This window comes from Triturus cristatus, chromosome 8 (genome assembly GCF_964204655.1).
Source record: "Triturus cristatus chromosome 8, aTriCri1.1, whole genome shotgun sequence".
Taxonomy (NCBI): domain Eukaryota; kingdom Metazoa; phylum Chordata; class Amphibia; order Caudata; family Salamandridae; genus Triturus; species Triturus cristatus.
In genome coordinates, this window is record NC_140591.1 from 1,134,391,867 (window position 1) to 1,134,415,546 (window position 23,680).

The 23,680-nt window shown below is 45.7% G+C and overlaps 1 protein-coding gene across 2 annotated transcripts in view; it reads right to left on the reverse strand.

Moving 5' to 3' along the window:
• The window catches only part of EIF5B (eukaryotic translation initiation factor 5B), a 461,059-nt gene that overhangs the window by 43,948 nt on the left and 393,431 nt on the right, over positions 1–23,680 (reverse strand). For both annotated transcript variants that reach the window (XM_085622776.1, XM_085622777.1), the window contains exon 22: positions 14,994–15,132. In XM_085622776.1, coding sequence (XP_085478902.1) covers positions 14,994–15,132 — 139 coding nt within the window. The remainder of the gene's footprint in view (positions 1–14,993; positions 15,133–23,680) is intronic.

Here is a 23,680-nt window from a genome sequence, read left to right on the forward strand (position 1 = left end):
AAGGATCTGTGGGGGCGGCTTTGTATTTTTTCTCTATACGGGGGTTTAGGACCCTGGCCCTGACTGGGTCTTTAAAAACCTCCGGTGCATGTTTGATTACTCCTTTTAACATAGGTAGAATGGCAGTAGACCTATGTGCATTATCGAAGGTGTATAGGAGAAAATCTTCCTCCACTGGGTCAGTATGTAACTCCACCCCGTGATAATGTGCCGCCCTCTGTAGTAGGTGGTGAAAACCTAACGAATCTTCTGGTGGGGATGGCCTGGATGGGTAAAGGTCATCCTGTGGGACATCTGGGATGTCCGGATTGTTATAGTCATTCCATGGGTCTGGAGATCCAGTAGGGGTGGGGTCTTGTGGCACATCTGCTGGATCATAGTAAGGGTCCCCATGATCATCTTGGTCTGGAGACAGGGTTGGAGAGCGATGAGGCAGGGGTGGTGGAGGTGGGGAGGGTGGAGGAGGTGGGGAAGGCACTCTGAAAGGGGAGGTAGCAGTGTCCTTCCTCTTTGGAGGTGGAGGTGGAGCTGGTTTGTCCAAGTGTCTCTTTTTTGAAGACAGTGTCAAATGTCCAGTTTTTGGATCCTTGGTAAGTGCCTTTTGCAGAGGATCCGGTGTGAAAAGTTCTTGCGACACTGGTTGTTCGGTCGGCACCGAGGTTTTCGGGGCCGACGGCTTTATAGGCTTGTCTAAGTCGTGCTTCTTCAGGACCTCAGATTTTTTGTTCGGTGCCGAAAGAGGCTTCGGCACGGGAGTGTCGGAGCCGAGGGCCTTATGATGTTTGGTCGGCACCGAGAGGGCAGGTTTCGACACCGAGGGCTTTGCTGCTGGGCTCGGTGTGGAGGTGGAGGCCGATTTTTTCTTCGGTGCCGAAGGATGTCTTTCGGTACCGCTGGTAGGCTGGCTCGAGCCCGAGCTGCCGGAAGGCTTAACAGGCTTCTTTACCGGGCCCGAAGGTGGGGTGTGAGAAGCAGTATCCTTGGTCTTGCCTAGGCTCGAAGGCGAAGGCGTGACCGAAGTCTTTTTGGTTATCGGTGTGGGAGGGGGTATAGTACTCACGACCCTCTGCGCCGGGGTGATGTCCTCCACATCTGAGTCGTCGGCCTCGGAAGCACTGACGAGGTCGTCGTCCTCCTCTTCGATGTTCAGCTGTCCCGGAGCTTCGACGTCGTCCCCGAAGATGTTGACTGGAGCGGAGGTCAAGGAGTGCGCCATGTTGCGTCTGGCCCTTCGATCTCGAATAGTCTTTTTAGATCTAAAAGACTTGCAGGCGGGACAGTCTCGGGCCTCGTGTTCAGGGGAGAGGCAGAGGTTGCACACCTCATGAAGATCGGTGTGGGGGAATTTAGACCCACATCGAGGGCACTTCTTGAAGGGAGTTCTTTCCATCACCGAGACCGGAGCCGGAATAGGCCCGAAGGCCGCCGTCGACGACCGGAATCGAAGAAGTGCCGAAGAGAAGGTGATTAAGATGATTTATTATCTGAAGGATCTTGATGAGCGAGTATTTTGCGTCGATCGCTGAACTGGAAAAGTTCAGAACCGGAGCGCGAAGTATTACATCCGAGCCCGATGGCGGAAAAAAACAATCTGAGGATGGAGCCGAAGCCCATGCGCAATACGAACCAAGGGAGGAGTCACCGACCTCGTGACTTCCAAAGACTTTCCAAGAGGAAAAACAAACTGCAAACATCCGGGCCCAACATCAGATGGCGATCTATGCGCAGTGTATAATCTGCAGCTCATATGCCTCGAACACATATATACAGTACTTTTATGCCTGCATATATACACAATGGGTATGTCTTATCATGTATGTGAACGTCTTAGCACAATGGTGGAAATGTTTATTCTTTTCACTGTTCTTGTAATGCTAATTATGCTAATCTGTTTCATTCTATTCATAATTGCAGTGCACGTTTTTTATGCAAGAAGCACAATGCTACGATAAATATTGTAAAGCCTTTCTGAATATTTCTTGTGTACTTCTTTGGGTATTCATGATAATCCAAACAAGGGTTCTGGATCTGTTACCGCGATTTCCTTAGGCAATCAGGGTGGTCTTGTTCTAGGGTTGCAAACATATTTGTTGCCCTGTAAGGTTGGGGGAATAGATGCAGCACTGTGGCTAGCAGGGACATAGGCCAACATATCCTGAGGGTGTCCACGGAATCAGCCTGGCACAATCCTGACGTTTATGTTGTCCAATAAACACACAGTTTTATTAAAGGCGGTACACACCATACGACAGAACCAGTGAAGGGGAGGCAACCTCGGGCTCTGGCCCCAGCACACTGTATATGACTCAGCGCAGGCCCGCTTACCCAGGTTAGGCATGAGGGAATTTGGAGGGGGAGTCTGGAGCCTAGCGGGATGCAGCGCGCACCCCTAGGCCCGCAGAGAAGCCACAGTGACGCCCGGTCAGCCCTCCAGAGCCAGGGCCGACTGCTTGAGGCCCGAGGCCAGGCCGCATCTTCACAGGATCCAGGGATCTGGTGTTGCAGCGCATGGCCAAAATGTGGTAGTAGGGCTCCACGAAGGCATGGGGGAGGCCTGGTTCCACCACAGGTGAGACAGCCAGCAGCAGGATGACACAAAGCATCGGCCATCTTGGATGGTCAGGCCACGCCCCCTTGATTTTATCTGAATAAGGTGGAAAGACAACACCACCTCAGGGAGGAACTTAGGGTTAGTTTTTAGTATTACCCTGTCCTCCTTCCTGGTGGCTGGGCACTGGCTCTGTGATGCCTTTTTGAAAGAGTGCTTTGAACTGTTCTTCCAGGCTGAGATGTCCCCTGTTGAGAATGTGCCATGGTGGAAAACTGCTAAAAAACCCATTTGTCTGATTTGATTTCCTGTCAGAGAGGGAGGAAATATTACAGCCTGCCTCAAAAGGTGTTATATGATCGGGAGCAAGGTGAGGGTGAGTCACGGTTTGAGGTGGAGGCCCCTTTACCGAAACTTCCCTGGCCCTGACCCTGTTGCTCTTGCCTCTGTAGGCATACCTGGTGAACCTATGTGGTGACTGCTGTTGGCAGGTCTGCTGCTGCCTCTGGTAGGAAGGATTAGTGTCTGTGGGGTGGCCTTGGAACTGGTCCTATGCTGGTGCCTTTGAAAGAAGCCCTTAGGGGTTGAGGTCTAAAGGCTACCCCTGGTTTGCTGGTGTCCTTCATCTTTTAAAGCATCTGGTTGTGCTGCGGGCCAAAGATTTGCCATCCAAGGACAAGCTGAGCAGATGCTGTTAAACACTGGGTCTAAAAACCCAAGATACAGAGCCACTAATGGCGTCTAACCAGGATACCAGTTAACCCATCGTGCGAGGTGTCAGCAGCGTCTAGGGCATCGCGGATGGTGGCGTTGGAGATGGGCTTTCCTTCCGCCAGCAACACCTCCCCCCTTTTCATAGGTGCTTAATGAGCTCCTACATTTCATACCAATGTGTTCTGTCATGTCAGGAGAGCAGGCCAACTGAGTTGTAATCCACTAGTGGAATGCATACCTAATGAATAAGTTACTTTACTTTGCTAACGCCTTATCTGTTAGAGACCGGCTCTAGCCGCAAATTCCTTATCTTCAAATTATCCCCAGGCACCAGACTGGAGCCGGAAATTTTATACAGCAGTACCTCTACACGCCGGTAGAAGGCATCGAGCAACTCCATAGTGATGTCAACGGAGACAATACAAGCACTTACCTGGCGCGCTTCTTCTGTGACTATTTTCCAAGCCAACAATGCGGAACCACTATAGAAACTGCCTATGGAAACAGTGTGCCAAAAAAGAGACAGCTTTGTGTCAGACAATTAAAAAGTCCTAAATAAGGGCATCAGAATGCCAGGACAGGGATCTTGTAGGTAACAGGACTTACAGTTCACAGAGTGGGGAGGATGGGTGGGTCATTAAGGAATCTGCAGCCAAAACCTGTCTCTACCAGATAAGGCATTACTGAAGATAAGTAACATATTCATCTGATAGAGACATCTAGCCGTAGATTCCTCATCTTAGAATTAGATACCCAAGCAACACCATCCTTGGAGGAGGGTCTGCAAACTGAACTGAGACAAAAGATCCCTGAATCGGACTAGCCGGTCCACAAAGAAATAGAGTATCCCGGCTGTCCCAAGAGTTATGGGAGAAGCAGAGGAACTGCTCCACTAGAATGAATGTGGAAGTTCACATGAGAAACAAATGGACAACATTACCCAAAGAGAAGGGATAAGGAAGAGTTGGGGGGAAACCACTTCATAGAAACAATAACACTATGTAGCCCTATCAAAGAAAATCAACCCATTACTGGACAAGGGTAAAGGACCAATAACATAAGCCCTTACCACTGAATTAAAGCACCAGCTCATTGTCGTGAAAACAATGCATGGAAGAAGCAAAGACACAAGTAGTAGTGAGAGATCACAGTGCAGAACTGGTAGAGCCGAAAATGTGCCTGCCACATGTATGAAACTTTTCAATATTATGGGCAGCCAAGGCAGCCTGACTAAAAAACTATGATGAGTTGGATATCTAAGGAGACCCATTGGATCTCCAGAGGCCGGCTGGTGTCTGTGAGAAACGGAGCAAACCACAGGGGTCCCTGTTTCTGACTTAGCCCAAGCCTCCAACAGAACATCAAAAAGAGCCTCACTATAAGAGAGCACCGACTCTACCCCCGATTGGCCTTGGTACAGGATGCCAATCAACGGATCTGTTGTCATTTCTACGGAGGGAAACGTCATTCCCAAAACGGCAGAAAATCGCCCGAGCATGTCTGCAAGAGAGAAGCTCACCTCTGTAGCTAAACCAGGAGGTAAAAAGAGGCCAGAGGCTGGGGAAGACTCCAAGCTACTGACTTCCCCGAACTCAACCAACAAGCTAGACTCCATAGGAGGTTGAACTGTGTCCTGTAAGGGATCGAAAAACTCCAAACCCTCTCCATCAACTCCATCATTATGTTCCTCATAAGGAACAACAGGAGGGATGCCTTCTGAGACGGGCAGCTCCCCTGAAGGGCTGTACACCAGGCGGCAAAACTGTTTTGGAATCCGGCAGTCGGACTGATGTTGAGAGCGAACCCACTGGCATGGACAGTCACAGCCTTTTGCACCTCCTTGGGGACAGAGGGCACCCCAGGAGAAGATGAAGACTCAAAGATAGTATGCAGAGATTTGTAATATTCTCGCATCTGGGTCAGGTGGTTCCCCAGCTCTAGGGAAGGTTGGGAGGTGCGGGGTAGACTCATGTACTCGGCCGAAGACTGGTGGCAGGCTTCATGTGTCGAAGTCGGTTGACGCAGTGACTTCAACCGCCTGCGTAGAGACTTACCTTTGGAAGTTGAAGGAGAGTGACGTCCACGAGAACAGTTCCTGGATCAGACCTGTGGCCAGTCCTTGGAGCAAGAAGGGGACCAAGACCAATTGGATGTCTTGGAAGAATAGACATCTGTGCCACTAGAAGATTTATTCGACGTTCCTTCAGCGCCTTCGGTCTAAGTCGTTGACATGAGTCGCACTCCTCGGACTCATCGTGCTCACCTAAGCACCACATACAAATAGAGTGAGTGTCCTTGGGTGACATTTGTCATCCACAGGACCCACAAGATTTGAACCCCGAGAGCCTATGAAAGGTACACTCTTCTGTTCGACGAAATAGTAGAGGTAGGCCAAAAAACAGCTCGAGGAACTGTTGATCAGATCGGCATTGTAAGCGCGGAAAAGGAGAAACATCAGTGCGTCAGGGGAGGGCTTATATGGACTCCATCTACATCACATCCAGAGGATGAAGTCACTACGGAGTCGCTCAATGCCTTCTACCGATGCGCAGAGGTACAGCTGAACAAAAATTCCCAGATCCACAATGGCGCCTAAGATAAGGAATCTGCGGATAGATGTCTCATTCAGATGCTAACCTCTTCCCAGTGGCATCTAGCTTCTTGCTCTCATTGTAGGGCAGCAAAGCAGAGCAGGTGTCCCTGGGCAATGCTTCCCGTGGCCTTAGCACTGGTGTGCCTCCATATGGTAAGGACCACAAGGCAATCAGGAGGCACCTGACTCTCTGATGTAAAGAGTGGGGGGTGATATTTTTTGCCCATCCGGGGAGATACCACTTTTGTTTTAACTGGTTCCTTGAAGGCATACTTTAGCATACTGTTCAACATGGGAAGGAAATGGACTGTTCTTTGGGACTCAGCTGTGTCTCCACCATGAAGTCATCTTGCTCCCGGTAGACATAATGACACAAAGTCCCTAAAGCCAGACTCCATTCCGGTCATGCAATGACGGTCTTGGTTACTTTCGGAATTTAGAGCACCTGATAAAGCCTGTCCTCGAAGAGAGCGACTACAGCAGCTTGTGTTTGCGTTTTGCAGGGAACACTTCCTCCACAGCTCGTCCAATAACAGCTCAAGCATGCAAAAAGGTATGTAGTGTGTCACTTACCCTCAAGAAACTCTAGTTCACAAGTTTCTCTACTATATGTTTTCCTAGCGTAGTGCATAGAAGTAGGTTTTGGGTGCTAAGCTTTTCTATGACATTTTAACCATGTTAGAAATTTTCATTTTATTCTCCTTGTTTGTAATGTTAGTTCTTGCTGTTTTTATGATATACTGTGTGATTATTTTAGATGTACTAAGAAACAGGTTCAGCCTGTTGTAATAAAAACTTTTGGTCAAAAGTGTCTGTTCTTCTTACTACTGTGTGTATGCAAAACGGTTTACCATTACCACCATGACTGATTCCTTTCGGAAATTGTTAGTACCAAAACACAATAATTTCACTTCAACTATGTATTGAGTGGAGTTTTGCATAACTACAATAACCAGTCTTTTATAGTCAGCACATGTGCATCAAACTAAGTTTACTTAGGTCAACTGTGGGTGGGAGAGCAAACCTTGTAGAGCTATGTCCAGAGATGTCCACATTGTGGAATGTGGCTGCGCTCTCGATCACATGTGATACACCGAGGTATTGTCTGGAGTGATGCCGTAAGCAGGTAGTTATCCAGGCCAGGATCTCCCATGGGATAGACATCATTGTCGCCACGGATCAAAAGACGAGTCATTGGGGTCAGTAGGGTGAAAAGGGCTGCCTTTCCTGTAAGAGTAGTGAGGGGAGGCATCTGGTGTGTATGGAAGTGGTGATGTACGGGCGGTGGTGGAGGATGGGGTGGAGGAGGTGCTGGTGGAGGAGGAGGGGCACATGGGAAGGGGCTGGTGCCCGGTCTTTGCGTCTCTTGTGCTTAGGAGCTGTCGGAAGATCCAAAGCCAGTTCTTCAAAAGTAAATTTCCTCTTCCAAGGCAATGTCCATGTGGGCCTGGGAGGCAACTTTGTGGAGAACGTCTGAGGGTGTATAAACAGAATTCTCTATATTGCATCCAGATCTTCCTGAAAGCTTTGTAGAAAGGGCTGTTTCGAATTGTCTGAACCTGCGGTGGAAAGCATCTGCGTGCCATGAGTGCTTTCGTGGCCGACAGTGTGCCTTCATATTAGATGGGGTCTTTGGCACCTGAGTTAGTTTCGGTGCTGGCATCAAAGGAGCGCTCTGCTACGAAGCAGTCTTCGGAGTATTAAGCATATTTGGGCTTGATTGACAAGAAGAGTCCGCTTCCATGAGTGGGAGCATTAACGTATTCAGCTTTGAAGCCTTAGGTCAGTGTCAACAAGAGCTCACAGGCAGTGGGGTCCACAAGGCTGAGTCTTTGTAGAAGAGCTTGAAGCGCAAAACCCTTGGTGGGCGGTGCTTTGCCTTCACTTGAGCGGCCTGGTGAGTGTTTCGATGCAGGCCATACTCATGGTTCCAGTTGAGGTCTTTGTTCGTGGCACCGAGGAGGTGGCAGCCTCTTATCCCTCTTCTTCGGGTTAGAAGAGAAAGTCGCCTCTGGTCTGGTCGATGGCAGGTGAGGCGGAATACCTGAAGGGGCGAGTTCATCTTCCTCGACGTCAGGCGAGTGATGTTCCCTAAATATATCAGGTGTGTCATTGGCGGCTTGCATCGGGATCCTCTGGTGTGCCCAACGTCTCTCCTGTTGGTACCGAAGGGTCTTCTTCAAGTAGACGGTAAGGTGGGGTTCTGACGTGGTCAGTCCAATGGAATTTTCAGTGGTTCTGAGGGCAATATTGGAAAGATGTCCTTTCGATCACTCCTCAAATTGTCCATGTAGAAGTTCTCGATGAGAGGGACAACAGCGCCGAGGGCCTGAGGAAATGCCGGTCTGGCTTTGATGATAGGTCAGTGTTCGAGAAGTGATGTCTGGAAAACGTAGGCAAGTATAGTTTCTTTTACTGACAACAAAATCAAAACAACCAGTTGAGATCAAACAAAAAGCAAGATAATTTGACAAACTCTGAGCCCAATTAAAACTCGATGGCATAAAAAAAAAAAAAGAATCCAACATGGAGACAATGCCCTTGCCCATTGCTAACTATGGGAAAGTCATCCTAATCCTCGCGATTCTCAAGACCTTCGAAGTAAAACTTGCGAACTTCCGAGTCCAAAAGTAGATGGCAGAAGTTTGCAGAGCATGTGGACAAAGGTTGAGTCCTTGGAGCATGTTGTATGCCTTTGTCCAGCATTGCTCTCTTTCCGCAGAATAAAACTGAGGCCAGAGTGAAATAGATTGGGAGTCCGATCTAGTAGGCAATCTATAATTGCGACATTGAATCCCGAGAACACTGCTCTAAATATAAGCCTCACACTTTTTATCCACATTGCATACCGCAAGCTTAACCAACAAATTCTAGGCCCTGTGTCAAAACCAGGGAACGAGCATAGGTGGCTAAAATAAAAGTACATCCGTGAAGCAGCTCCCTAGTAAAACCAGAGTATTCTGCCCCAGCCACAATACGGAACTCGAACCTAGGGACCTGTTATTGACTACTGACTGCCGCCACTCTGAACTGTATATTAACTTTGGGGTGCTCTTTTATACGTTGGTGTTTTATCTGCAGCTTTTAAAAGTAACTTCTATATTCTATTAACCATTTTTAATTGATACCTTGCTGCCATGTGGTGTCACTTAAGTGATTGTCACCTTGTACTAGAAGAATTTTATATTAACAATTTTATCGCTTCATTTTTTATTGGGAGTGAGGGGTGGAGCCTAGTTAAAAAGTCCTTTTAATGTTTTTCTAAATTTTGATTTTTTTCTTTTTCTTTTATATACAATACCTTCAGGAGGGTCCTTCTTGGCCAAGGCGTAGCAGATCTTAATGTACAAGATAATCCACCTGAAAAGTGTCCGCTTGTGCACAGCTCTGCCTTTCATTCGTCCAATGTAGCCAACAAAGAGCTGATCGTCCAGTCTCAGGTCTTTTGTTCTGTCCAAATAAAAGCTGACAGCTCTCTAAGGGTCCAAATACTCTCCTCCTCCTTTGAAGGGTGAGGGGGAGGATAGAAGGTAGGTAAAGTAATGGACTGTCCCATATGGAAAGGAGTAACCACCTTTGGAAGGAAAGCTGCCCTGGTCCTTAGAACCAATTTATCTGCATGAATGGTCAAAAATGGAGGGTTCGAACTAAGAGCCTGAAGCTCACTTACCCTCCTAGCCAAGGTAATGGCAATCAAGAAAACTGTTTTAAAAGAGAGACGCCCCAAAGGACAACTATGAAGCGGCTCAAATGGAGAACCCATTAAAAAGGTAAGATCTGGATTCAAATCCCACTGAGGCATAATGAAAGGAGTGGGAGGAAATGTATTCGTAAGGCCCTTAATAAACCTCATGACAATGGGGAACTTAAACAAAGACGGCTGGTCCGGCAAACATAGAAAAGCCGACAAAGCAGACAAATAGCCCTTAACAGTGGCCACAGCACAAACCTGCTGGGCCAAGAAAAGCAAACACTGAAGAACATCCGACAAGTGGGCCTTTAAAGGATCAATGGATCTCTCTCAACACCATTTAACAAATCTAAACCATCTGGAAGAGTAAACAGACTTGGTGGAGTGTCGCCTGGATGATAAAATAACTTCCACCACATCCGGCGGGAGAGAGAAGGAACTCAGGTTGCCCCGTTCAATCTCCAGGCATGAAGGTGCAGGCTATGGAGGTGGGGGTGTACAACCTGCCCCTGCGACTGCGAGAGGAGGTCTGCCCTGAGAGGGAGACGGAGCAGAGGGTGCTATGAGAGGGGAAGTAGATCTGTGTACCACACCCTTCTTAGCCAATCCGGGGGCGATCAATATAACTTAGGCCTGGTATGGGAGAAAACGCATAAAGGAGTTGCGAGCTCCAATCCAATTGAAACACATCCCCCAGCGCTCCCTGCATCGGAAACTGGAGACTGCAGAACATCGGGCAGTGCGCGTTCTCGTGGGTGGCAAACAGGTCCAACCGAGGAGACCCCCCACATCTGGAAGATGCGATGGACCATCTCCGGATTAAGCCGCCACTCGCGATCGGCCGAGTAATGCCGACTGAGACTGTCCGCACGAACATTCAGCACACCGGCTAGACGATTTGCAAACACACAAATCTGATGGCCCTGAGCCCAGGATCAGAGTTGCAGAGCCTCTCGGCAGAGACGATACGACCCTACACCTCCCTGTTTGTTGATGTACCATATCGCGGTAGTGTTGTCCGTCAGGACCTGAGCTGACTGACCGCGAAGGAAAGGAAGGAAAGCCTTTAGTGCCAAGCGTATCACCCGCAATTCCAGAAGGTTGATGTGAAGCAACCTTTCCTCTGGAGACCAAAGACCGTTGACCTCAAGATCCCCCAGATGAGCACCCCACCCAAGAGTGGAGGCATCCGTGATCCAGGAACAGGAAAAGGAGGATATGGATCCGTATCTTCCTGAACAGGAACCACCTGAGGCTGACTCGGAGCATGCGGAACCGGAGAAGACTGCTCCTGTGCAGGGGAAGCCACATGAACTGGAGGCGACTCCCTGGGCATCGGAGACATACCAGGACCCGGAGAACATTCAGGCGATGATGGGCCCTTCGACGCCGCCGACCTCGGAGCCGGAGATTGAACTGGCGTCGCCATGGAGATGGAGTTGGAGAAGGAGAAACAAAGTCCTGCCTTCGAAGCCGCTTAAGTTGGAGAAGAACTGCATCGAAAGCCATGTCTCTTCTTCGACTTCTTGTGTCTTCTTGACTTCGAAGTGTGAGAAGACGACGGCTTCGCACGTTTTCTCCTTTTTGGCCCTGGCTATAAATAGTTTAGCCTCAAGTTCCTTAATGGCCTTCGGATTCATCTTCCTGCAGCTTTGGAACTCATCGACGTCGTGATCCGAAGACGAGCACCAAAGGCAATCATCATGGGGATCAGTGATCGACATGTGAACGCCACACTCTCTGCAGGGCTTAAATCCGGACTTCCTAGAAGTAGCCATTAGAAATCCTCAAAGAAACAAAGTTAACACTTTAGAAAATGGAGAGTCCCTAGAAAAACCGCTACACGTCGACGGCGTGGAAAAAGGGAACTGACATCAGCACGCCGACAAGGTCCTCTTATGGCTCTGATGACGTCATGTGGTGTCGCAAGCAGAGCCGTGCTATTATGACGTCCTCGTCGAAGTGGGAGAGCTAGGAAAGAATTTCTGCGGAATGCTGGTGCAGGGGGTATTCAAAAGGTGAGGAATCCATAGGCAGAAGTATCCATCAGAAAGAAATGTTGCACAGCCCGCCCAGAATGGGGTGCTGGATGTGGAATCAAATGTATTCCATGACTGACTTTTGGAAAGGGCATCTTTCTCCCAGTAATAGTCTACTGCGTTTTAGTAGAAACTTTTATGCATAAGAAGCCATACTACGGAAAGTGCCCTGGAATGCAATGGAAATAGCACTCATTTGTATCACTTCTTGGGCACCTGTAATACCTTTTACGGGGGGTGCAAATTTAGCAGCTGCTCAGCAATATTTCCTCATTTGCTTGGGGGCACGTCTAATGATGCACTGTACATAAGAAAATGTCTGATTATGCACTTAAGCATCTACTCATCAGTTATGGCATGGAGGCAAAACACACCCTTGAGAGAGGCACCAGCTGGGCACTATCTGGGACCGTCCTACTGCCAAGAAGGAAAGTCAGAGTTGCCCCTGAAGAACTACTGACAATATGACCGATGCCTCACTGTCACCGTCTCTTAACAAAGGCATCCTAGCCATTGAGCAAAGGGGTCCTAAAGGCATTCATTTCCTTAAAAAATGGTATGAATGGGGTCAGAAGACTGCACACACCCTTGCCTTCAGGGTCACTTGCATCTAAACAATAGCCAACTGGTAATCTACTGATCAGTTGGTCTATGCTGCACTGCCACTCTCAGATTTTGAATACTGCCAATGCTTACAGACAAAAAGGCATGTTTCTTGATGATGGGCTTTAGTAAATTTAGTACTGCTGTTGTTATATAGTTATAAATTCTGTGTTTCAGCGAACTTTGATACAATTAAGTTGGAATTTAATTTGTTTGATATTTTATTCTATTTACGATGGCAATGAACTGAGTTCGTATTTTAATGTGTAATTATATAATAATTGTATGTATTTTTAAGTGGACCTCATTGGAAATCCAAATTCTTTAAAAAAAAAAAATGAATTGAATACAGACAAAAGGGTCAATCCTCAAACCTGTCAAAATGAGACAGAACCATCTTAGTTACATTATTCGGCTAAGTTTATTTCATGGTTTCCTTCCATTAATGTTTATCTGGAAGACATTTTATTTCTGAAATGAAAATTATCTCATGAAGGAACTGCCTTTTCTGTTCTTATTTTTCACTAAGCAATAAAAGAATCTTCAGGGTATTAAAGTCAATCCTTGTTTAAGGAGGAATTCTACCATATAGGAACAAAATGCAGCCCTTTCCAAACTGTTTGGACATCTACTTGAACGGCTGCTGTAATCTCATCTTCAATAACAGACAACAAGGTGATGGATGGGTTGCTTCACTTCATCTCAGCACTGACAATTGCTTGAGGCAGCATTCTAGTCCATCATTTTTCATCCACCATGCCACTCTAGACAGAGGCTTGCCTTATGCAAATCAGCACTGACCATGCTCCTGATGAGAACAGTTCATTCCAAACTGCTAGGCGAGGCAGACTACAGAAGGGAACACAAGCGACCCTACTGGTGTGAGCCTATTCGGGCCTCTTCAGTAGGGTGCAGCTTGAGTTACATGTCACAGTGAGCAGAAGGCCAACATCTTGGTATACTCGTTTCATTTGGGACATCAACAAAAAAACCAACAAGGTGAGGGATGGAAAGCTTTAATTACCTCAGCCACAGGTAAATGCACTCAGCGATCACAAGGGAACACGAGCAACCCTAGATCAGCTTTGCTACTGACAAGGCCCAAAGAGGCTAAACTGGTCAGGGGATGATTGAGATTTGGTCAGAGGGAGCTGACCAGGCATGGGATGCAGCCTGAGTAATTAAGATTGGCTGAGATGAACAAGGCCTGAATCATCTGGTTCAGCCAATGTGTTTTTCTGTTCTTGGGGGTGAGATGTTTGATAGTTTGCTCTTTGAAATTATTGCATCTCTCTTGTGTATACGGCGGAGCATTTTATTGTTCTCGTTATCGGTCCCAGGATGCTTGTTTCCGGTCCAAGGAAGACCTGGCTTGGCAGTTTGGGCTAGACTGTTCCCATGAGGAACAGGGTAAAGACTGATTTACATGTAGCTGGGTCTGAACTGGGGTGGAAAAGTGAGCTAAAGAACTATGATGGATTCAACCCAGTTCTAATAGTGACTGGGAGTGAGTGTCTGAAAAGTTTCAGCGCTCCGTCCATCATCTCAATGTGTTTGCCTTGCTTATCTTTTGCCATCCTGAAGGATGACTTGAAATACTTCCTCCCACTAGAGTGACAGGGGAGAGGAAGCCTATGACTGCATAGAATGGTAATTGTTCCAGAGTCTTACAGTGATCTGTTGTACAATGTTATCAAAGTCATGGTACTCGCAGCTCTTAAAGAAGTAGGAAAGGTACTATAAACTTCTTGCCAGATAAATGCATATACCTTCTTTCCTTTTGGGGATGGCGTGCAAAGAAGCAGCAGCACATGAAAATTAACTAACAGCCCATGCCAAGGAAATGTCTATCACTAAAGGGTAAACTTAATTTTCCCTGGCCAGTGTCTATTGCAGTTCTAACCACACCATAGAACAGTCTGGAACTGGCATACAAATGCTATAGTAAAGATAGCGGGTCAAACATTTTCATTACATGAGGTATCTCTATGGTAGTATTTCACAGGGAAAAAGCAAATAAAAAATTTAACAGAATAAACAATTTTCAGAAGGTAGAAAAAAGGACTGAACTGCTAGCTCTAGGTAAATTAGTGCTGAACACAAAATGCAGTAAAAGGCTCAATACTTCTTAACAGGCAGGAAAACATTAAATGGATGGGAGGAATACGCATAGGATTTACAAAGGGAAGTACTATATACTAGAATCAATGTTTCATGGTTCAACAGTCTGCAATTTAGCAACTACATAATATAGGTGTATCGCAGCATTCTGCATCAATTTTATGTTTGCAAGCAATGTATTGTCCCCCTTGGCGCTCCATCATTCCACACTGAATGAAGATCACAAGAGACCAAAAGCAGAAGAAACAAATTTCAATCATTCAGAGAGGTAATATTGCATAAAAAAAACAGTGGTCGCTGAATAGATCAAAACATAGAAACTCTTTATTTGCAAGTAGAGTAGTCGGATTGTGATTGCATAAGTATGGGGTAGAACACCCTGTAGTAGGTAGCGATCCATTTTAGCTGCATGAGAAAATAAGTAAATTGATGGAAATCCTACGCTACAGATAGGAATACCTGAAGAAGTGATGTTCAATGTGTTCTATCATTGCTGCTACTATTGTTACACCATTCTGTACTTATTTCATTGATCAAATAAAGGTTATCACTACCTACTACATGCAAGCTGAAAGTTAGCCCCATTTTAAAGCTATCTACAAAAAAGCTTTTAAACAGTTTGACAAATACATTCCTTATTACGTTCAAACAAGGAAGGGGAAATTAAGTGAACATGGTACTTACACTTTTACTAGGTACACAAAGAGGGGTTCCTTGCTTCACCTGGCCTGCTTCGATAATCACTCCCATCACTATAGGATCTCGAGAGTTAAAAATAAACTGAGGGAGTATTCGAATCTTGCATGGAAATACTGCTATGTGCCTAAAGAGAGGAAGAAAAGTATTAAATGCACAATCGGTCTTAAAACTCACAGCTACATTCGCACACTATAATTCTAGTTTAGTAGTCAAATATCTATATATTTCTAGGTTGTGTTGCCTTCGTATTAGTGGAGATATTCTTTCTTTCTATATGCACTTTATCGCAGAGGTTTTCATTGTATGGATTGTGATTTTTCCTGAATTGAATGGTAGCAGCAAGTTTTATTTACTAGTTTTTCATGTATTTTATTTTCATATGATGAACTGTACAGTGTTCTTTTATAATTTTACATGCAAAATCGAATAAAGATATGTGACTACTATATTTTTAAGGGGATCAAACGTTCTCCAGGAAGATCATTTTCCTTAGGCACAGTGACCAATCTAGACTAATCTTTCCAAGAGAACCATTGTCAATCCTGTGGATAGTTCAGCACACATTGGCTAAAGTGTTCATCCTTTTCTGAACAGTCTAGAGGGTGGGTGGTCACTTTGTCCTTTTGGAAAGGTGTATGCCAAATCTTTCTTTGCTTGTAGATAGAACAAAAAGTCCTAAAGAAAATGACACCAGTTTTCAAAATGCACTTAGATGACATTGGCGTATAAGTGATTAGCAAATTTTCATGTCATTTCTATTAGCTTCATTGTAATTCAGAGACAATAACTATACATTTATAACATAAGTTCGTAGAGGACTTCAATATTTATGGAGCTAAGTGAAAAAAACACGTGTTAATTAGCCATTTTTTCTGTTACTAGATCTTTCAAGAAAATATATGGATCTAGTGCTAAAATAAAGTAATCAAGCACTGGCAAACCCAACAGATCTGACTTTAATAAGTCAAAGCATGTACACATGTAGTCTACATATGATCACATTTTTATTTATTTGATGTTTGAAGAACCTTTATTAAGGGTAAAAAAGTGTGAATCACAGCGTACTGCCTACATCCCCTGTAGGGCCGGCATTGCAATGCGTCAAGTGTGAAGAGAATATAAGTAAGAGGCGGGGGAATACACAGCAAACCGCCTACAACCACATCGGGCAGGCCGCGTTAGTTGGAGCAATGAGCTTTAAGGGCAGTTGGATATCTGTATTCATATAACGACGAACATTAACTGTGAAGGAGAAAGAGATTGACATTTCCACTAATACACTGTATTTCGAGGTATGTATATCTGAGGTGATGACGCACTCTGCACCAGGGGGTAGAGGGTGGTGTCCCGTGTTCTCCAGTAAATAGTGTGTGTGGACGAGGGTGTGCGTTCCCTTTGTATCATGTCATATTTCTACTGGGGTGTCGTAGATTCTGTGTCAGTAGTGTGCTCCAATAGATACGTTTGTAAGGAGGCCCAAATGTCCTTTGGGCGGGATGAAGGGGGTTGGAGATCCGCGTAAGTATGTTGTTGCTCTTGACAGTAGATAAGGTCTTGGAGCCAGTCCTTAAATTTTGGCGTCCTCCCTCTTCCCCACCTACAGGCGATCCGTCTCTTAGCAAGAAGGAGCCTAAGAGAAGTGTATTTCCGCACTTTGGCAGCAATGGGTTTAGTGTATCCCAATAGTGCGGTCAGGGGGTCTTACGCTCACATTTTTAAGCCAGGCCTATCTGTTTTGCCAGTGTTTCTTATCTGCTTTGGAAAAGGGCAAAGTAGAAGAAGCTTGATTCCCAGATTGCTTAAGCAGACACCATTAAAACACTCCCAGTCTTCTTTGGTAGTCCCTCAAAGTTGTTACTTTTTAATGAACCAAGAAAATGTTTGTTTCTTACGTGTAAGGATAGATCACCTGTTTAAGTTTAAAAAAACAGTTAAAAATGTGGTGTGACTATATGCTCTATATAAATTGTCAACAATGTTAGTGTAATAACTTGCACCAGTATACACATATATGGCATTTCTATTGTGCAAACCTATCCAAAAGTGGCACAGTGCTGCACATGGTCAAAGACCAGAATTACGTCTAGTGCTTAATTTGTAAAGGAGGCCACTGCAGCTTACACAATACATTGCCCCTGCTATGCTGCTAGAGATAGTAACAACACAACTACTACCCATCACACTCTCCTACAAGTGTGTCAATTCAGACTATTTCAGGCTCCAAAGACCTGCAAGAATGGCTTGGGTGGTAGGTAATAGTAATTTCCAATGTATATTGAATCAACTGTTGTTGTGGTCATATCTAAATTAGCCAGACAGAGCAACCTTGTGGCAGACTGTCAGAAGCACTTGTATTGACAATTAAGTGCAGATACTGAGCACTGGAAACCACCGGCTCAAATTAAGCAGTGAGTAAGTCAAAGAATTAGAGGAGAGGAAGCAGGGTTGTGGATGGTTAATGCACTGTGATGTACTCTTCATTAAAGAGGTGAGTCTTTAACTTTTTCCTAAATTGGAGCACCATTAAGGATGTCCTGATGGATACATAGATATTGCTGAATATCCTGGGTGCACAGATGGAAAAGGGCTGCTATGTTGTTTCCTTTTTTACTTCTTGGTCTGTAGTCTGATGGTGTCCTGGCTGCAGGTGTTTCCAGATACGCCAGAGATAGTGAGCTTGCCTCAAGATAAGCAAGGGTGCTAGTCATGACAGCTTTGTAAATGTTGCTGCTGGCTTCGAAGATGGTGCTGGCCGGCAAAGGGAGCCAATGGTATTCCAATCGTATTTGTTCACACTCTAGAGGAGGCATTCAGTGAAAATTGCAGTTTGAAAGTGTCATGTCATTAGGCCAGGTTTGTATTGCATTTTGTTTATTATTCTCCGCAAATAACAGAATTATGTGTTGGTTGGGTTGTGCTTCTCTGAAGCATTGGACATACAGGTCTGGATGATGTGCAAGGAGTGTTTGAGGGTACAGGATGTCTGAAGCAGAAAAGACTTTCAAGAAGAGTTGTGTATCATCGGCATATATATTAATTCCCTGCACATAACATACCGTACCTTGCCATTCTGAGATGACAAGATTCCTTAACGAGGTTACATTGAGAGTGTCTGTGACAAGTTCACACCAAGTGGTCCATAAATGGGAACTTGCCATGTGCTCAACAAAGAGGAATACACTTGCCTAAGAGCACATGCTGGATCTTCAGGGGGACCTGTGATCAGACTTCAAAACCATCTGGATAGCAGTGGATTTTCAACGATAGATGTGCAATACAGCCTTCTGGAAAATCAGCCTACTATCCCAATAAATAAAAAACACCCCAGCAAGCTTTACTTGCACATGGTCTGACAGTGGATAAATGCACAGTTTTCTGGTCTACACAAGCATTACTCTTGCATTGGATTTTCTCAGTGGCTATGACCCCCCTCTAACACCAAAAGTAGTCAAGCTGCTGAAAACGATCGAGAACATTTTGACATTGAGTCTTACTGACGATAAATGTCATTTGAAAATTACATCCAACTATGAAAAGATGATGAAAATTAAGTCACTGAACTGGTAATTAAAAGAAAAACTAGCAGAGGTTTTAATTTAATGTATTTCAGTAATGACTAAGTAATTTGAGGCGGGGGTGGCTAGCGCCCAAGGAAGATGGTGGCGTTTCCGTGACAATCTCACAGGCTGCACAGAGACTGAGGGACTTTGCGGCGCGTTTCATGTCAGCAAACCGCTGATCATGGACTCGCTGTTGTCGGAACCCTAAAGGAAGGTGGAGGAGTAAGGAAAATGCTATTTACCAGTATGCATCTGTTCTTGGCATGTAGAGCTGTAGATCCACACACTGTGCATAGATCGCCATCTGGTGTTGGGCCCGGATGTTTGCACTTTGTTGTTGTCCTGGAAAGTCTTTGGAAGTCACGGGATAGGTGGCTCCTCATTTGGACAATAGTGCGCATGGGCATTGACTCCATGGTCAGATTGTTTTTTCGCCAACAAGGGAAATGATGGAGTTTTGTAAGAAATAGATGTCCATGTATGTTGTATCTAAATAAGATAATACTGGAACAGATAAAGGTAGCCGGGGAGGTGGGTGGGTGTATGTGGATCTACAGCTCTACATGCCAAGAACAGATGCACACTGGTAAGTAGCATTTTCCGTTCGAGGCATATGAGCTGTAGATCACACACTGTGCATAGATTGCATAGCAGTACTCCTCCTTAGAGGCGACCACCAGTATCTGTTGCAGTAGTTTGAAATCGTGTTTTCAGTACAGCTTGGCCCACACTAGCTTGTTGTTTTGCCTGCACATCTACACAATAGTGTTTTGTGAATGTGTGCGGTGTAGACCATGTAGCTGCTTTGCAGATGTCATCTAGGGGAATGTTCCCTAAAATTACCATTGAAGTCCCTATCTTTCGGGTAGAGTGGGCTTTAGGGGGAATAGATAGTGTACGTTTTGCTTTGTGATAGCAAATTTGTATACATTTGACAATCCACCTTGCAATGCCAGATTTTGATATGGGATTGCCTTTATGTGGTGGTGAGAAGGATACAAAAAGTTGTTTTGTTCTACGAAAGGGTTTTGTTCTGTCTATATAGTAAAGGAGTGCTCTCTTTACAACCAGTGTATGAAGAGCTCTTTCTGCTACTGTTTGTGGTTGCAAAAATAACACTGGCAACTCAACAGATTGGTTCAGATGGAAGGGAGAAATAACTTTAGGAAGGAATTTGGGATTTGTTCGGAGAACCACTTTGTTATGATGGAGTTGTAAAAATGGTTCTTGAATGGTTAGTGCCTGTAGCTCACTGACTCTTCTAAGAGATGTAATGGCCACAAGGAAAGCGACTTTGCATGTGAGGAATTGTAGCTCACATTTATGCAGAGGTTCGAATGGAGGACCCATTAATCTTGTGAGGACGACATTTAGATTCCACACTGGGGAAGGAGGTACCCTGGGAGGAATTATTCTTTTGAGGCCTTCCATGAATGCCTTAATGGCAGGCACCCTTAACAGTGACAGGTGCGGTCTATTTTGTAGGTAAGCTGCAATGGCAACGAGATGTAACCTAATTTATGTGTATGCTAGATTACATCTCTGAAGATGCAGTAGATAACATATGATGTGCTGAGTGGAGGCATCTAGAGGGTTGATGTTGTTATTGTTACAGTATATGACAAATCTTTTCCACTTGGCTGCATAGCAGGCTCTAGTGGTGGGACGCCTAGCCTCCTTAATAACGTTCATGCAATCAGGGAGAAGATTGAGATAACCAAACTCTATGACTTCAGGAGCCAGATCGCTAGGTTGAGCTGTGCTGGATCTGGGTGTCTGCTCTCTCCATGGTTCTGTGTTAAGAGCTGTAGGGAGAAGCGTAGTTTTTGTGCGGGACTACTGATAGCACCAGCAATGTTGTGTACCAGGGTTGTCTGGCCCACGTTGGAGCAACTAGGATCAGTGTGAGCGACTGTTGTTGCAGCTTGCGCACTACTAATGGAATGAGTGGGAGAGGCGGAAAAGCGTACGCAAATCTGCCAGACCAATTCATCCATATCACATTGCCTTTGGACAATGGGTGTGGATATCTGGCGGCGAAGCTTGGGCATTTTGTGTTGTAATGTGTAGCGAAGAGATCCATCTCTGGCTGCCCCCACATTTGGAAGAACAGTTGGAGAACCTGTAGATGAAGTTCCCACTCGTGAATCTGTTGCGTCTGTTGACTTAACAGATCTGCCATGTGATTATGAATTCCTGGGAGATGTTGAGCTAACAGGAAAATGTTCTGAGGAATGGCCCATCTCTATATGCTCTGTGCTAATTGAGAGAGCTGGAGAGACTGCGTCCCCCCTTGTTTTTGTAAACAGTACATTGCTGTCATATTGTCTGTGCGGACTAAGACAGCTTCGCCTATTATGTGTTTCTGGAATGATTTTAGTGCCAGAAAGATTGCTAGCAACTCCAAGTGGTTGATGTGGAGTAGCCTTTGCTGAGGTGTCCATGTGTCCTGTATGGTGTGATGAAGTAGATGAGCTCCCCAGCCAGTGAGCGATGAGTCTGCTGTTAGCACAGTCTGTGGAACCGGCTCTATGAACGGTCGCCCTTAGGAAAGGTTTTGGGTGTTCCACCACTGCAGAGAGCGATGTGTGCGGCCGTCCACCAACACCAGATCTGTCAGCTGACCTTAAGTTTGGTTCTACTGACGTGCTACGTATTCCTGTAAAGAGCGCATCTGGAGTCTTGCATGAGGTACTATGAATATGCAAGAGGCCATCATCCCTATTAGTTGCATGAACACTCGAGCTGGAAGTGAGTGTTGCGGTTGGAATCTTGCTATAAGAGCCTGCATGCTTGCTATCCTGGCTGGACTGCGATATGCAAGGCTTTTTGAGGTGTCTATTGTGCCACCCAGATATTGTTGGATGTGGGATGGTTGGAGGTGAGACTTCGCGAGGTTTATGGTAAACCCCAAGTCGTGAAGTAGTTGTATTGTGTCGTGTGTGTGTGATTTACACACTGGATATGTGACTTGGCTTTTATGAGCCAGTCGTCCAAATATGGGAAGACGTGAATCTGTTGTCTTCTTAAGTGGGCTGCCACCACTGCCAGACATTTTGTGAAGACCCTGGGTGCTGTGGTGACTCCGAACGGGAGGACCTTGAACTGGTAATGGTGTCAGTCTACCACAAACCAAAGGTATTTCCTGAGGCAGGGTGAATGGGAATGTGGAAGTAGGCGTCCTTGAGATCTAATGTGGCAAGGAAGTTGCCCTGTTTGAGTAACGGGAGGACCTGCTGAAGAGTGACCATATGGAAATGGTCTGATTGTATGTAGAGGTTTATTGGTCTGAGGTCCAAGATGGGTCTTAGGGTTCCGTCCTTCTTTGGAATGAGGAAATACAAGCAGTAAACCTCTGTGTTTTGGTGATGAAGGGCAACTGGTACTATGGGATGTTTTTGTAGGAGGGAAAGTACCTCCTGTTTTAGAAGCGTTAAGTGTTCTGCCGACAATGGACGCTGTCTGGGTAGAATGTGTGGGGGAGTTGAAGTGAGCTCCAGGCAATAACCGGATTGGATGATTTGTCTCACCCACCTGTCTGTGGTAATGTTGTTCCAGACAGGTAGGAACTGTAGCAATCTTCCCCCAACCGGAGTGGAGTTGTCCGGGGGGAGTGGAGGGAAGTCATTGTTTAGGGGTGGAGGCAGTACGAGTGTTGGTAGTTTTGCCTCTACCCTTATTGTTATTGCCCCTGTAGCCTCCTCTGTAATAGCCTCTGTTAAATGAGGTCTGTAATGGACTCTTGTACGAAGTGGAGGGGTTTTCGGAGGAAAAACCTCTAGAGGCGCCTCTGTTAAGAGTGTAAGGCTCCCATTGATTTGGCAGTGTCGGTGTCCTTTTTCATCTTTTCTACAGATGAATCTACATTGGGTCCAAACCGGTGTTCTTGATCAAATGGTTGGTTTAATATAGTGGTTTGGACCTCCGGTTTGAAGCCCGGAAATGCGTAGCCATGCATGTCTGCGTAAAAGGACGCTGGTATTAATAGCCCGGGATGCTGTGTCTGCAGCATCGAGAGCACAACGAATGGAGGTATTTGTTATGACCTTGCCTTCCTTGGTGAGATCATTAGCTCGTGTCTTGTATTGATCTGGAAGGTGTTGTAGTAGGGTCTCTAGCTCGTCGTAGTGTGCTCTATCGTATTTTGCAAACAAAGCCTGTGTGTTGGCAATCCTGCACATTAGCTGCTTGGGACGCTGTTCTTTTACCAGACACGTCCAGCAGTTTTTATTCTTTATCAGGAGGTGGGGCATCTCCTGTGGTTTGTGAATTGGCCTTTTTCCTGGCGTTGGAGACCACTAAAGAATCTAAGGGTATTTTGCCCTTTAATATAAACGGGGTCAGATGGGGCAGCTTTGAACTTTTTTTCTACCTTGTGGTTAATGACTCTGGCCCTTACAGGATCCTTAAACACTTCAGGAGCGTGTTTGATTACCCCTTTTAACATGGGGAGAATGGCACTGGACCTTTGGGATGGTTCGAAAGTGTCCATGAGGAAATCCTCTTCTATAGGGTCTGTATGTAGGTTTACCCCGTGCTATTCTGCTGCCCTGTGTATAAGTTGCGTGAACCCTATAGTGTCCTCAGGAGGGGATGGCCTAGATGGGTAGATGTTGTCCTGAGGTGTGTCTGGGACATCTGGTGTGTCATTATCCTCCCATGGATCTTTTGGGGCACCAGGAGGACTGGGTTCCCCTAAAGGGTGATCATCCCCCATGTCGTTAGAGGTGTCACCATCATCTGGAGGTGGAGAAGATGGTGAGGGAGGTGAATATGGGATAGGAGAGTGGTGTGGAGGGGGAGGATGAGAAGGAATCCTTAAGGGAGAAGTAGCAATGTCTCTTTTTCACAGGAAGTGGAGCTGGTATAGGTTTGTCCATTTTCTGTTTCTTTGAAGGGCAAAGTATGAGTTGACCTGTTTTAGGGTCTTTTTGAAGTGTTTTTTGGTCGGATCTGGTCGAAAAAGCTCCTCCACTGATGTGTGTTCTTTCGGTGCCGACTTTTTGGGGACCGATTGTGTGCGTGTCAGGGGTTTTGGAGTAGTTTTGTGCTCTTTAGGCCGGGAATCGGGAATTTTCTATGATTCCGATAGTGGTTTTGATACAGACTGTT